This window comes from Melospiza georgiana, chromosome 29, assembly GCF_028018845.1.
Source record: "Melospiza georgiana isolate bMelGeo1 chromosome 29, bMelGeo1.pri, whole genome shotgun sequence".
Classification (NCBI taxonomy): domain Eukaryota; kingdom Metazoa; phylum Chordata; class Aves; order Passeriformes; family Passerellidae; genus Melospiza; species Melospiza georgiana.
Window position 1 is genome coordinate 5,742,135 of NC_080458.1, and position 15,958 is coordinate 5,758,092.

The 15,958-nt window shown below is 43.0% G+C and overlaps 1 protein-coding gene across 1 annotated transcript; it reads left to right on the plus strand.

The window, feature by feature from the left end:
- The first annotated feature begins 1,356 nt into the window (after positions 1 to 1,356).
- Positions 1,357 to 15,183, plus strand: PTGES3 (prostaglandin E synthase 3). Its single transcript, XM_058042198.1, has 8 exons — positions 1,357 to 1,620; positions 9,031 to 9,144; positions 9,987 to 10,056; positions 10,536 to 10,634; positions 11,396 to 11,485; positions 13,427 to 13,489; positions 13,762 to 13,786; positions 14,320 to 15,183. Coding segments are annotated over exons 1-8 (483 nt in total). The 5' UTR covers positions 1,357 to 1,618; the 3' UTR covers positions 14,340 to 15,183.
- Positions 15,184 to 15,958: the final 775 nt, after the last annotated feature.

Here is a 15,958-nt window from a genome sequence, read left to right on the forward strand (position 1 = left end):
AATACCTATCACCTGTTAGACAGTGAGCTTCCACTCTAAACCAACCCAAAAGTGCCAACATCATGGCAGGAGATGGAGGCCAAGAAGAAGAAAGAGAAAGGCTGGACACACTTAGATTCTTCCATCTTGCCTCCTGAACCTCCATTCTAAAAACCCCAAAATTCTACATTTTCACCCAGTGATTAATTCACTATCATTCTACTCAAGCTCTTGTGGTTTGTAACTCCTCACACAAATCTGGTGATTGTTTCCGGCCCTTGGGGTGCTGTTAGTTTTTTATACTAAAAACTATGTACAATATTTATATGTTTCAGAAGGCTGATTTATTATTTTATGATATATATTATCTATTGTCCCCCTGTGCTGGCACTTCTCCCCAGATTCCTCCAGGAGAGGGTCAGGGTGGAATTTCAGGAGGAATAAAAGGTGGCCAGGCTTTGGAGCTGCCTGGAGGAAAGGAGGTTCAGAGGGGAATTTTCACCCCAAAACTCCCTGATGGGAGAGTGGAGCCAGGTGGGATCAAAATCTGCTCCCAGGGGACACCAGGACAAGAGGAAATGGCCCCAAATTCCTCCAGGAGAAGTTCAGGATGGACATGAGACGGAATTTCCTCATGGAAAAGGTGGTCAGGCTTTGGAAGTGCCTGGAGGAAAGAAGTTCAGAGGGGAATTTTCACCCCACAAGTCCCTGATGGGACAACAGGGTTGGGCTGTGCTCCCGTGGGGCAAGCGGGGGTGTCCCCATAGGGGGTCCCAATGGGGGTGTCCCAATGGGGGGGTCCCAGTGGGGAGGGGTTCTGGGGGTCCCAGTGGGGGTGTCCCAGTGGGGAGGGGTCCTGGGGGTCCCAGTGGGGAGGGGTCCCAGAGGTCCCAGTGGGGAGGGGTGCTGGGGGTCCCAGTGGAAGGGTCCCAGTTGGGGGGGGGAGAGTCCCAGTGGGGAGGGGTCCCGGAGGTCCCAGTGGGGAGGGGTTCTGGGGGTCCCAATGGGAGGGTCCCAGTGGGGAGGGTCCTGGGGGTCCAACTGGGAGGGGGGTCCTGGGAGTCCCAGTGGGGGGATCCCATGTGGGGAGTCCCAATGGGAGGGTCCCAATGTGGGGGTCCCGGGGTTCCCACCGTGGGGGTGCCAGTGAGGTGGTCCCAATGGGGGAGTCCCAGTGAGGGGGTCCCAGTGTGGGCGAGTCCCGGGGCTCCCTTCCCGCTCACGCTGTCGCCGCGCCTCACTGCGCATGCGCGCCCAGAAGCTGCTGGAAGGGCAGCGGGGCGGGGGCGCGCGCGGGGGGGCGGGGGCGCGCTCGGGGCCCGCGCACGCGCGCTCGGCGGCGGCGGGAGGGCCGTGAGGGGAGGGGAGGAAGAGGAGGAGGAGGAGGAGGCGGCGGCGGCGGCGGCGCGCGCGGGGATTTTGCTGCGTCACCACGGGCCGAGCGCTGCGCGGGGCATTGTGGGAGCGAGGCCGCGCCAGAGCCCCCGAGCCCGCCCGGAGCCGCCACCGGAGCGTCCACCGGAACCCCCCCCCCCCTCCCTCCGGAACCTTCCCGGTACCGCCCAAGCACGAGCCGCGACACCGCCCGGAGCCTTCCGCACCCCCTCAGGAGCGCCCGCCGGAGCCGTCGCCATCCGCCATGTGAGGCCCGGGGATGGGAGCGGCGCGGGAAGGCCCCGCCAGGCCCCGGCGCTGCCGCGGGAGCCGCCCCGGCGCCGCCGAGCGCGGGCTGACCTTGGGCTCTGAGGGGGTTTGTCCCGGTCACCGTGTGGGCCCGGTTACCGGGTGTGCCGGGATGGGGCGGGATGTGCCGCTGTGGGTTATAATGGGGTGTTCGGGGGGTGTCACGCGTTTCTCGGTGCCCACCGGTACCGGGCCAAAACTCCCGGTAAGTAACGCGTGGAACAATCCAGAGCGAGAAAATCTGTTTGTAAACTTGGGATTTTCACCCTAAAATCCGTCCCTGCCTTTTGCGCCGGCCGTGAAAGCGTCCAAGGCCAGGGCTTGGAACGGGATGGGCTTGAAGGTTTTTTTCCCAGCCCAAACCATTCCAGAATTCCGTGAAAAACGGAGAAAAAACGAATAAAAACCCTCAGGAAGGGGTGGAGAAGCACGGAAAGCCCCGGGGCAGGCGCGGTGCTGCAGGTGAGCCGCTGGATTTGTCTCCACGTGCATCCCGAGCGGCTTCCCGCGTTCCTTAATTAATATTTTTATTTAAAATTCTCCAAGGAATTTAATTTACGGGCCACCCAAAAGCAAAGCTCTGGTGGATGTGAATGTTCCCTTCGAGAACAAGCAGAGTTTTGTGTGTCCAGGGTAACACTGAGGAGGAAAAACTGGCTGGGAAGGAAAAGCTGCAGGCAGCTCCAGTGGGCAGAACAAACCACCAGAGAGCAAAGTTAAATGGGATTTTGGGGAAAAAAATGGAAAAATTCCTCTTTCTGAGGGTGCTGAGGCACTGGGATGGATTTTCCAAAGGATGTCCCTGCACATGGCAGGGGGGCTGAATGCGCTTCAAGGTTTTTTCCAACCCAGACCATTCCAGAATTCCATGAAAAATAACAAAAAAAACCTCTGAGGAATGGGTGGAGAAGCGCAGAAAGCCCCAAGCAGGATCCCATGCTCCTTAATTAATATTTTTATTTAAAATTCTCCAAGGAATTTAATTTAGGGGCCACCCAAAAGCAAAGCTCTGCTGGATGTGAATGTTCCCTCAAGAACAAGCAGAGTTTTGTGTGTCCAGGGTAACACTGAGGAGGAAAAACTGGCTGGGAAGGAAAAGCTGCAGGCAGAACAAGGGTTTCAAACCAGATTTTGGGGGAAAAAAATGAAAAAAATTCCTCTTTCTGAGGGTGATGAGGCACTGGGATGGATTTTCCAGAGGGTGTCCCTGCACATGAATGAGCTTCAAGGTCCCTCCCAACCCAAACCATTCCAGGATTTTGTGACCTCTCCATGCCTGGCTTGAAGGATTGGAGGCAGCAGCACTTTTTGTTTGGTCAGAAATTGTGATTGAGGATTAATTGATGAGTTTTTTGGTGCCTTTTCCTCAGCCAGGCTTTTACTTTTCTTCTGAAACCTTAAAACAGTGGAGGTGCTTCATCTTAATGTGAGTGAAAGTGAGAAAACTGTGATCAAATTGGAGTTTTTTGGTGTAATTTCCGTAGATTTCATCACCCTGAAACTGCATCTGCATGGGATGGTCTGAAATCTAAAATGAGGATTTTGTAATGATTAAAAAAAGCACATTTTCAATGTGTAAAAATTAAAGGAAAAAATTATTTTGTAAAACAGGCTTTATTGCTGTCTAGGAGGGGAAAATCTTGTTGAGGGCCTGATTTCTGCAATGCCCTCAAGCTGTCAGGAGATAAAAATGGGATTCCAAAGGCACAGAATAGAGAGAAAACATGAAAAGAGATTTGGGAACTTCCTCAGTGCCACAGATGGGGAAATTTGAGATTCCAGTGGTGCCAGAAACCAGAATTTATCCAGGGATATCCTTGAGGGCTCTGTGGTGAAGCTGAGCCTCCACATTGCTGGGAACCTTCTAGAACCTGGCCCACAATAACAATTCCCATCAGAATGTGGGGACTGGGAGAGTCCCAAAATCACAGGTGGATGGGACAGAGGAAATCTCATAAATTCTGAGTTCCCTTTCAGGAAGTCCCAAAAATCACAGGTGGATGGGGCAGAGAAAAGCCTCTAAATTCTAAATTTAATTTCAAGAAATCCACAAAATCATAGGTGGATGGGACAGATGAAATTCCCTAAATTCCCTTTCAGGAAATCCCAAAATCACAGGTGGATGAGCAGAAGAAACCCTCTAAATTCTAAATTCCTTTTCAGAAAATCCCCAAAATCACAGGTGGATGGGACAAAGGAAATCCTCTAAATTTTAAATTTACTTTGAAGAAATCCCCAAAATCACAGGTGGATAACACAGAGGAAATCCTCTAAATTCTAAATTACTTCATTCCCTTTCAGGAAGTCTCAAAATCACAGGTAGATGGGACAGAGGAAATCCTCTAAATTCTAAAATCCTTTTCAAGAAATCCCCAAAATCACAGGTGGATGGGCGGAAGAAATCCTCTAAATTCCCTTTTAGGGAGTCCCAAAAATCAAAGGTGGATGAGACAGAGGAAATCCTCTAAATTCTGAATTCCCTTTCAAGAAATCCCAAAAATCACAGGTGGATGAGACAGAGGAAATCCTCTAAATTCTAAATTCTCTTTCAATAAATCCCAAAAATCACAGGTGGATGGGACAGAGGAAATCCTCTAAATTCCCTTTCAAGAAGTCCCCAAAATCACAGGTGGATGGGACAGAGGAAATCTCATCAATTCTAAATTCCCTTTCAGGAAGTCCCAAAAATCACAGGTGAATGGGGCAGAGAAAAGCCTCTAAATTCTAAATTTAATTTCAATAAATCCCCAAAATCACAGATGGATGGGACAAAGGAAATCGTCTAAATTCTAAATTTACTTTGAAGAAATCCCCAAAATCACAGGTGAATGGGACAGAATGAATCCTCTAAATTCTAAATTCCCTTTCAAGAAATCCCAAAAATCACAGGTGGATGGGACAGAGGAAATCCCCTAAATTTCAAATTCCCTTTTAAACATTTCAATTCCCTTTTCTTTCCCAAATCCCATGGATGGGTGCTGGATAACCTTGACAAGCTGAGTTCCCTCAGGGTTTGGATGAGCATTTTGGAGCTCTAAAGGTGCCAGAACAGGAGAATTTCACTAAAACAGGAGATTTTCACTAAAACAGGAGATTTTTCACTGGGAGCACGTGCAGGGCTCCCCTTGGGAGCTCCTTCTCTCCTGGGAATCCTTTTCAGGAAGTCCCCAAAATCACAGGTGGATGGGACAGAACAAATCCTCTAAATTCTCTTTTAGGGAGTCCCAAAAATCAAAGGTGGATGAGACAGAGGAAATCCTCTAAATTCTAAATTCCCTTTCAGGAAATCCCAAAATCAGAGGTGGATGGGACAGAATGAATCCTCTAAATTCCCTTTCAAGAAATCCCAAAAATCACAGGTGGATGGGACAGAGGAAATCCCCCAAATTTCAAATTCCCTTTTCTTTCCCAAATCCCATGGATGGGTGCTGGATAACCTTGACAAGCTGAGCTCCCTCAGGGTTTGGATGAGCATTTTGGAGCTCTAAAGGTGCCAGAACAGGAGAATTTCACTAAAACAGGAGATTTTTCACTGGGAGCACGTGCAGGGCTCCTTCTCCTGGGAATCTCTGTGTGGGCAGAATTCAGAAGGAGCTCTCCAGCAGGTCCTGCCTTACTGGTTTGAACTGGTGAGTCCTGATGGGGCTCACTGGGAGGGTTTCACCTCCTCCCTTTGGGAGGGTGAGATTGGAAAAGGAGATAAAAGAGGAGAGGCAGCTCCAGCACGTTCTGGGTGCTCTGGGGGTGAATTCCTGGGAAAGCAGGGCAGGTTTGGGGTCAGAAATGTGGAATTGGGAAAATGAAGTTCCTGAAACCTGGAACCAGAATTATGGCAGAGATCTGGGATCTCTCTGCTTTGCAGTTTGGACGTGTGAGCTGAGGGGGAATTTCTGGGATTGCTGTGAGTTCTGTTGGTGCCTCAAATCCCCGATCCTGGTGAAGCTGCTGAGGTCACTGAGTGTCTTGGGGTGAATTCCCAGGGAAGCAGGGCAGCTTTGGGTTCAGAAATGGGAATTATGGACGAGTAAAACTCATCTGGGATCTCTCTGCTCTGCATCTTGGATGTGTGTGTGTAGCCTGGAGTGGGATTTTTGGGTGGTCACAGGTTCTGAGCACTCTCAGGGTGAATTCCCAGGGAAGCAGGGCCAGGTTTAGGGTCAGAAATTTGGAATTGGGAAAATGAAGTTCCTGAAACCTGGAATCAGAATTATGGCAGAGTAAAACTCATCTGGGATCTCTCTGCTCTGCAGCTCAGATATGGGATTGCTGGGATTGCTGTGAGTTCTGTTGGTGCCTCAAATCCCTGATCCTGGTGGAGCTGCTGAGGTCACGAGTCTTGGGGTGAATTTCCAGGAAAACAGCACAGTTTTAGGTTGAGAAATGTGAATTATGGCTGAGTAAAACTCATCTGGGACCGTGCTGCTGTCCAGCTTGGATGTGAGAGCTGAGTGGGAATTTCTGGGAGCCCTGAGAGTTCTCTTGCTGCCTCAAATCCCTGATCCTGGTGGAGCTGCTGAGGTCACGGGTCTTGGGGTGAATTCCCAGGAAAGCAGGGCAGGTTTAGGTTCAGAAACTTGGAATTATGAAAATTAATTTCCTGAAACCTGGAACCAGAATTATGGCAGAGTCAGACTCATCTGGGATCTCTGCTCTGGAGCTCTGACCTGTGAGCTGAGTGGGAATTTCTGGGATTGCTGTCAGTTCTGCTGCTGCCTCAAATTCCTGGTGGAGCTCCTGAGGTCACCAAGTGTCTTGGGGTTAATTCCCAGGAAAACAGCACAGATAAAGGTTCAAAAATGTGAATTTTGGCCGAGTCAGACTTGTTTGGGATCCCTGTGCTCTGCAGCTTGGATGTGTGAGCCGAGTGAGGTTTCTGGGACCACTCAGAGTTCTGTTGGTGCCTCAAATCCCCGATCCCGTTGGCGCTGCCGAGGTCCCAGCTGGGATGGAATCTCCTCCCTGGGCAGGCTGGAGATGTCTCCATGTCCCCCTCTCTCCATGTCCCCAACTCTCCATGTGCCCCTCTCTCCATGTCCCCATGTCCCCATCTCTCCATCTCCCCATGTTCCATCTCTCCCATGTCCCCAACTCTCCATGTCCCCATCTCCCCATGTCCCTGTGTCCCCCTCTCTCCATGTCCCCAACTCTCCATGTCCCCCTCTCCCCATGTCCCCATGTTCCCATCTCTCCATGTCCCCATCTCTCCATCTCCCCATCTCTCCATCTCCCCATGTTCCATCTCTCCCATGTCCCCAACTCTCCATGTCTCCATGTCCCCATCTCCCCATGTCCCTGTGTCCCCATCTCTCCATCTCCACATGTCCCCATCTCTCCGTGTCCCCATCTCTCTGTGTCCCCCTCTCCCCATGTCCCCATCTCTCCATGTCCCCATCTCTCCATGTCCCCATCTCTCCATGTCCCCATCTCTCCATGTCCCCATCTCTCCATGTCCCCATCTCTCCATGTCCCCATCTCTCCATCTCTCCATGTTCCATCTCTCCATCTCTCCATGTCCCCATCTCTCCATGTCCCCATCTCTCCATGTCCCCATCTCCATCTCTCCATGTCCCCATCTCTCCATGTCCCCATCTCTCCATGTCCCCATCTCTCCATCTCTCCATGTTCCATCTCTCCATCTCTCCATGTCCCCATCTCTCCATGTCCCCCTCTCCCCATGTCCCCCTCTCCCCATGTCCCCCTCTCCCCATGTCCCCATCTCCATCTCCCCATGTCCCCATGTCCCCATCTCTCCATGTCCCCATGTCCCCATCTCCCCATGTCCCCATCTCTCCATGTCCCCATCTCCCCATCTCCCCATCTCTCCATGTCCCCCTCTCTCCATGTCCCCCTCTCTCCATGTCCCCATCTCTCCATGTTCCATCTCTCCATGTCCCCATGTCCCCATCTCTCCATGTCCCCATCTCTCCATCTCTCCATGTCCCCATCTCTCCGTGTCCCCGTGTCCCCATTGAGAGCTGGGAATTGTTGTCCCCACCCGTCCCGGTGTCACCCAGGCGGGGACACCGAGATTCCTGTCACCAACAGAGCTGGGACAGGGTCCCAAGTGCCCCAAACTGGGATATTGGGAGAAATTAATTAAATGATAATAATACATTAAATAAATTCAATAATAACTAAATTAAAGAAGATACTAAGATGGGATATTGTGATACATTCATTACGTAACTTCAATACTACTACTACTACTACTACTACTACTACTACTAATAATAATAATAATAATAATAATAATTATTTTATAATGATGGAATATTAGGAGAAATTAAATATGATAATACAATAATAAAATAAATTAATTAATAATGGGATATTGGGATAAATTAAATAATAATGAATTAAATAATAAATAAATTAAAGAAGATACTGAGATGGGATATTGTGATACATTCATTAAGTAAATTCAAAACAAAAAAAATTTATAATAATGGAATATTAGGAGAAATTAAATATAATAATACAATAATAAAATTAATTAAATAAATAATGGGATATTGGGATAAATTAAATAATAATAAATGAAATAATTCAAATAATAAATTAAAGAAGATACTGAGAGGGGATATTGTGATACATTCATTAAGTAAATTAAGAAGTAATCATTTTATATTAATAAATAATGGAATATTAGGTGAAATTAAATAAATAAAATTAGAATTGAATAATGTGGTATTGGCAGAAATTATTTAAATAATAATAATAAATATTAAATAAAATAAATAAATTTAATAATGGGGTATTGGGAGAAATTATTTAAATAATAATAATAAATTAGATAATAAATAAAATAAATTAATAATGGGATATTGGGAGAAATTAAATAATAGTAATAATTAAATAATAAATAAAATAAATTGAGTAATGGGATATTGGGAGAAAATAAATAATAGTAATAAATTAATAAATAAATTAATTAAATAATGGTATATTGGGAGAAATTAATTAAATAATAATAATAATAATAAATTAAATATAATAAATAATAAATAAATAAATTGAGTAATGGGATATTACTCAATGAACATTCCCTGAAATGCTGCTCTGAGGTTTGCGCCCCTGGAACAGCTGAAACTTGAGGCTGAATTCAGAATCCATTAAATAAATTAAATAATAAATTAATTAATTAAGCCATTTAGGTTTTAACTCTTTGTGTGACTTATTCCAAATAAATAATTTTTTTATTCCATCTCTCTCTGTTTATTCCAAATCCATCTTTTTTATTCCATCTTTCTCTTTCCAACTCAAACCCCCTTTAAACAACACAGTAACCTCAAAATGCAGATTTTAATTGCAGAAATGATAATTTTTATTAAATTTTTAATTAAAAATGAATATTTTTGTGCTCCACAGGCAGCCTGCCTCTGCCAAGTGGTACGACCGGAGGGATTACGTCTTCGTGGAGTTCTGTGTGGAGGACAGCAAAGATGTAAATGTCAATTTTGAAAAGTCCAAACTCACCTTCAGGTCAGCAATTCAGGCACAAAAACCAGCAAAATATTGATTTATTTTGGGGCTAAATTCTGATTTATTTTGGGGTTAAATATTGATTTATTTTGGGGCTAAATTCTGATTTTTTGGGGCTAAATTCTGATTTATTTTGGAGCTAAATAATTTATTTTGGGGCTAAATTCTGATTTATTTGGGGGTTAAATATTGATTTATTTGGTTTAATATTTATTGGGTTAAATATTTATGTAACCCAATAAATTTAAATATTATTTGTTGGGTTAAATATTTATTGGGTTTAATACTGATTTATTTTGGAGCTAAATTCTGATTTATTTGGGGGTTAAATATTGATTTATTTGGTTTAATATTTATTGGGTTAAATATTTATTTATTGGGGTTAAATATTTATTTAACCCAATAATTTTAAATATTATTTATTGGGTTAAATATTTATTGGGTTTAATACTGATTTATTTTGGAGCTAAATTCTGATTTATTTGGGGCTAAATTCTGATTTATTTTGGAGAATACTGATATATTTTGGAGCTAAAGAATTTATTTTGGGACTAAATACTGATTTATTTTGGGGTCAAATATTGATTTATTGGGTTTAATATTTATTGGGTTAAATATTTATTTGGTTTAATACTGATCTGTTTTGGGGTTAAATATTGATTTATTTTGGGGCGAAATTCTGATTTATTTTGGGGTTAAATATTGATTTATTTGGTTTAATATTTATTGGGTTAAATATTTATTTATTGGGTTAAATATTTATTTGGTTTAATACTGATTTATTTTGGAGCTAAATACTGATTTATTTTGGAGCTAAATTCTGATTCCTTTTTCTCTTGCAGTTGTCTTGGAGGAAGTGATAACTTTAAACATTTAAATGAAATCGATCTTTTTAATAATATCGATCCAAATGTGAGTATCCTCCTGAATTCTTGATGTTTGTCCAGAGAAATTGCAAATATTCCATTTTTTTAAAATTATTCAATGCCATTTTGGCCCGGTGGAAGGTGGCAGGAATTTGGAATTTGGGTTTTAATACCATTCCAATTTGGGTTTTAATTTCATTTCCAACTCAAACCGAATCTTAGTTTTGAGATCCTAAAAAATATCAGTTTTTTAGGCTGCTCTCAAGATTTTATGCCTTAAAAATAAGAAATATATAAAATTCTATTCCTTAGTTTTGAGATCCTAAAAGATATCAGTTCTTTAGGCTGCTCTCAAGATGTTATTCCATAAAAATAAGAATATATAGAATTATATTCCTTACATAAAAGTTCCAAATCAGATCCAAGAAAGTTTCTGCAGGGGGTACAAGGAATAAGGGGAGAGGTGCAGATAAAGGAAGGATCTTTTAATAAAAGATTAAAAGATTTTTAATATTTTTTTTTCAGGAATCAAAGCATAAAAGAACAGACAGATCCATCTTGTGCTGTTTACGAAAAGGAGAATCTGGTCAGGCATGGCCAAGGTTAACAAAAGAGAGGGCAAAGGTGGGTTTTAATTTCATTTTTAAAAAATTAAAAACTATTTAATTTTATATTATATTATCTTTTATTTTATTTTATATTATATTTATAATATATAAAATATGTATATAATAATATCTAATATATATCATTAATATTATATATTTATATTATAAATAATATTATATAAATTAATATAATATTAATTATAGTAATCTACATATAAATATATAAAATTTATATATATTTTAAAATAATCATTATGTACTTGTATATTTGTATATAATTTATATATTTATATATTTATATAAAAATATATAAATATACATTTATATATAGTTAATATATATAATTAATTAATATAGTTAATGTATATAATATATTATATATTATATATATAAAATTAGGCATATTTATATGTATAATTTATATATTTATATATAATTAGTTATATATGTTATATTTATTTAATTAAATAAATTAAATTAAATATAAGTTAATTTATATAATTAAATAAATATAATATATATTTTTATATAATTAATAACACACATATTTTATATATATAAATATGTATATTTTAAAAATAGATATTTATTATATTTTATATCATATTTAGTGAATATTTGGGTCATGTTCAAATTCTGGAGCAATTTTAGGTCAATTTTCCTGCTCCTGATCCCAGAGCAGCTCTGGTTAACCTGTTCTAAGTGACAGCCACACATTTCCTTGTCCTGAAATAATTCCTTGTCCTGAAATAATTCCTTGTCCTGAAACGACTCCAGCTCAACTGGCTCAGCGTGGACTTCAACAACTGGAAAGACTGGGAGGACGATTCAGATGAAGACATGTCCAACTTTGATCGTTTTTCTGAGGTAACCAATTGTGGGGGCCTGAACATTTTATTGTTAGAACAGCAATAAGAACCCAACAACTGAAATGTGGTGAGAATTCTGTGCGTTGACTCAGTGGCTCCTGGCTGTTCTAAATGAGTCCCAGCTGCCAAATCCTTGGCTGGGATAGCTGGGAGTAAAGGGGTGGGCTGAGAGCCCTGGAGGAGCCCCTGTGAAACCAGGAGGAACTGCACATGGTATGGACTTTAGGAATATAATAACAGCAGTATGGGACTTTGGGAATATAATAACAGCAGTATGGGACTCCAGAAATATGATAACAACAGTATGGGACTTTAGGAATATAATAACAACAGTATGGGACTTTGGGAATATAATAACAGCAGTATGGGACTCCAGAAATATGATAACAACAGTATGGGACTTTAGGAATATAATAACAGCAGTGTGGGACTTTAGGAATATAATAACAACAGTATGGAACTTTAATAACAACAGTATGGGACTCAAGAAATACGATAATAACAATAAGAATGCAACAATTGGTGACCCCGACGTGATGGAGGGAAATGCAGCCTGGGAGCTGTGCAGTTCTGCAGCCTGGGAGCTGTGCAGTGATGCAGCCTGCAGAGCTGTGCAGTGATGCAGCCTGCAGAGCTGTGCAGTGATGCAGCCTGCAGAGCTGTGCAGTTCTGCAAATACAATATCTAGATTGTATTTGAATATATGTGTTACTAATAGAAAAAGGGGGAAATGTAGTGAGAGTCCTGGGCATTGGCTCAGTGGGTCCCAGCTATTCTAAATGAGCTGCCAAGTCTTAGTTGGGCAGCAGCTGTGGCTCATAAAGGTGGCTGGGATAAAAGGGGTGGGTTAAAAGCCCTGGAGGAGCCCCTGTGAAACCATGAGGAGCTGTGCTAGAGAGAAGAACTGCATGGTAGAAAACCAGTGAGAAGGTATGGACTTTAGGAATATAATAACAACAGTATGGGACTCCAGAAATACGATAACAACAATAAGAATGCAACAATTGGTGACCCCGACGCGATGGAGGAACATGCAGCCTGGGAGCTGTGCAGTTCTGCAGCCTGGGAGCTGTGCAGTTCTGCAAATACAATATATTGTATTTGAATATATGTGTTACTGATAGAAAAAGGGGGAAATGTGCTGAGAGTCCTGTGTATTGGCTCAGTGGGTCCTGGGCTGTTCTAAATGAGCCACAGCTGCCAAGTCCTTGTTTGGGCAGCAGTAAAGATAACTGGGATAAAAGGGGTGGGCTGAGAGCCCTGGAGGAGCCCCTGTGAAACCATGAGGAACTGTGCTAGAGAGAAGAACTGCATGGTAGAAAACCAGCGAGAAGGTATGGCCTTTAGGAATATAATAACAACAGTATGGGACTTTATTATAACAACAGTATGGGACTCCAGAAATATGGTAACAACAATAAGAATGCAACAACTGGTGACCCCGACGTGATGGAGGAACATGCAGCCTGGGAGCTGTGCAGTTCTGCAAATACAATATCTAGATTGTATTTGAATATATGTGTTACTAATAGAAAAAGGGGGAAATGTGCTGAGAGTCCTGGGCATTGGCTCAGTGGGTCCTGGGCTGTTCTAAATGAGCCACAGCTGCCAAGTCCTTGGTTGGGCAGCAGTAAAGATAACTGGGATAAAATGGGTGGGCTGAGAGCCCTGGAGGAGCCCCTGTGAAACCATGAGGAGCTGCACAGCATGGAGCAGAGAAGAGCAGCCAGAAGGTATGGACTCTTTAAGAAGATAATAACAACAAGGAATGAGAAATTTTTGGAGTTTTGGCAATAATTCCGAGTTTTTTTGTGCTTTGTAATTCCTGCGTGGGTGCAACTGATCTGTTATAACAAGGTGGGGATGATGATTTAGGATTGTTTAGGGTGGAATTGGGGTTGGTTTCACCCCAAAATGTGATTTTTGTGTCTCTGAGCAGATGATGAACAACATGGGAGGAGACGACGACGTAGACTTGCCAGAAGTAGATGGGGCAGATGATGTGAGTATGTTTGGTGTGGTGGCACCTCAGGAGTGCTGCACTCACCCTGAGCACCAAAAAAGGCAAAAATAACCCCAAAATTTGTGATGCCAGCTGGGGAGACCCTTTCCCTCTTCTCTGTGCAGTGAGGCCAAACTGAGCTCAGTAAATTCCTCAAAATTCAGATTTGGGAGAGCAGATTTAGGAATAGATTTGGGAGCAGATTTGGGAATGTTTGCTGGTGGGATGAGAGCTGTCTGCTCCACTTAAAGATTGTTTATTCTCCTTTCCAGGACTCACCAGACAGTGATGATGAAAGTAAGTTGTTTTTTGTTGTTTTTTGTTATTTTCTCCTCACACACCTGCTGAAGGGCAGATGTTCTTCATCCTGTCCACCAGCTAAAGCCAGACAAATCTAATCTGGGAAAGCCCCAAATCCCAGTTTGACCTTCCCAGGCTTTGGCTTTAGGAGCAGCACATGCAGCATCTTGATATTTTCTTTAATTTATTTCTTTTTAATGCATTTCTTTTGTTATTATTGTATTATTATTTTATTTAATTCCTCCTAATATTCCATTGTTTATTATTATAAAATGATTATAAAATTATTATTTTTAAATTTACTTAATGAATGTATCACGATATCTTAGTATCTTCTTTAATTTATTTATTATTTAATTTATTATTATTCCCCAAAATTGATTGGAGGCCAGGTCATCTTGCTCATGTCCCTTGTGACATAAAAATGCCCTGAGAGCTTTTAAAAACCAACCAAGCAACAAATTAAAACCCACAAAACAACCCTAAAACAATTAATTCTCTTTTTTTTTTTTTTTTATTTTCATTTCTAGAAATGCCAGATCTGGAGTAAGGCAAAGTGTCGTCTTCAGGGTTTTGGGGAAAGAAGTTCATCACAACATTTCATAATTGAGATAAGAATTCCTGAGTTGATAAGCCCTAAAGGGAGATCCTGCATCCTTTAACCCATTTTCAGTCCATTTTAAATGGCTTTCACTGATGGTAGGTGTGTCCCATGGCACGGGGCGGTCTCAAAGCCACGAGAGGCAATAACAGTTATGCATGAAAAGTTTTCCAAACTTCCAAAAAAAAAGATAAAGAAAGATAAAAAAACCATCAAACCAACCCAATTGAGGTGTAGGTAATCAATTGAGAAGAGTTGCAATAAAGTTTGCAGAGCCTCCAATTACAATGGGAAAACCCTGAATTAACACTGAGAGGTTTAAATGAGTTTTTTTTTCCCCCTTTTTTGTCCATTTATCCTGGGAACAAAACCACAAAATTTAAAAGTTCTTTTATCATTGGCTCCCCCAAAAAAACAAAACTAAAATCCAGCAGGGCGAGGCACATCCCCTCCTGTTCCTATTAACAACAAAAAGTTCATTTTAAAAACAAAAAAACTTCCAAATTTTCCTGGTTTTTGGTGTTGGAACCCCTTGATCCCGTGGTGTGACCCCCCCCCAAACCTTTCTCCACCTCTTCCTCCTCCTCCTCCTCGCCCGGGGTGCGAGTTGGCTGTACATTGTTGCTTGTCAATCTGTACATTTTAGACCAAAATCGTATTTGCACTGTGGGTTTGGCAGCAAGTGACAGGACCGTGGAACCGGGCTGAAAAACCTCAATTTCTGTTCAGAGCAGCTGGGATTTTTTTAATGTCTGCATTCTTTCTAATAAACTGTTGAAGACTCCCTGGCTCTCCCTTCGGCCTGGGCCTGTGCATTCCTCAGCGCCGGAGGGGAAAATGGGGTGGGATCCCCTTTTTTGGGGGGTTAATGGGGTGGGATCCCCTTTTTTGGGGTTCAGTGGGGTGGGATCCCCTTTTTTGGGGGGTTAATGGGGTGGGATCCCCTTTTTTGGGAGGGTCATTGCAGTGGAATCCTCTTCTTTGGGGGAGTGGGATCCCTTTCTGTGGGGTTCAGTGGGGTGGGATACCCTTTTTTGGGGGGGGGGTCACTGGGGTGGGATCCCCTTTTTTGGGGGTTCTGTAGGGTGGGATCCTCTTCCTTGGGGGAGTGGGATCCCCTTCTGTGGGGTTCAGGGGCGTGGGATTCCCTTTTTTGGGAAGGTCACTGGGATGGGATCCCCTTTTTTGGGGTTCAGTGGGGTGGGATCCCCTTTATTGGGGATCAGTGGGGTGGGATCCCCTTTTTTGGGAGGGTCACTGGGGTGGGATCCCCTTTTTTGGGGTTCAGGGGGGTGGGATCCCCTTTTTTGGGGGGCTCACTGGGGTGGGATCCCCTTTTTTGGGGGGGTCACTGGGGTGGGATCCTCTTCTTTGGGGGAGTGGGATCCCCTTCTGTGGGGTTCAGTGGGGTGGGATCCCCTTTTTTGGGCTTCAGTGGGGTGGGATCCCCTTTTTTGGAGTTCAGTGGGGTGGGATCCCCTTTTTTGGAGTTCAGTGGGGTGGGATCCCCTTTATTGGGGGGGGTCAATGGGGTGGGATATTCTATGGAGGGTCAGCAGGGTGGGATT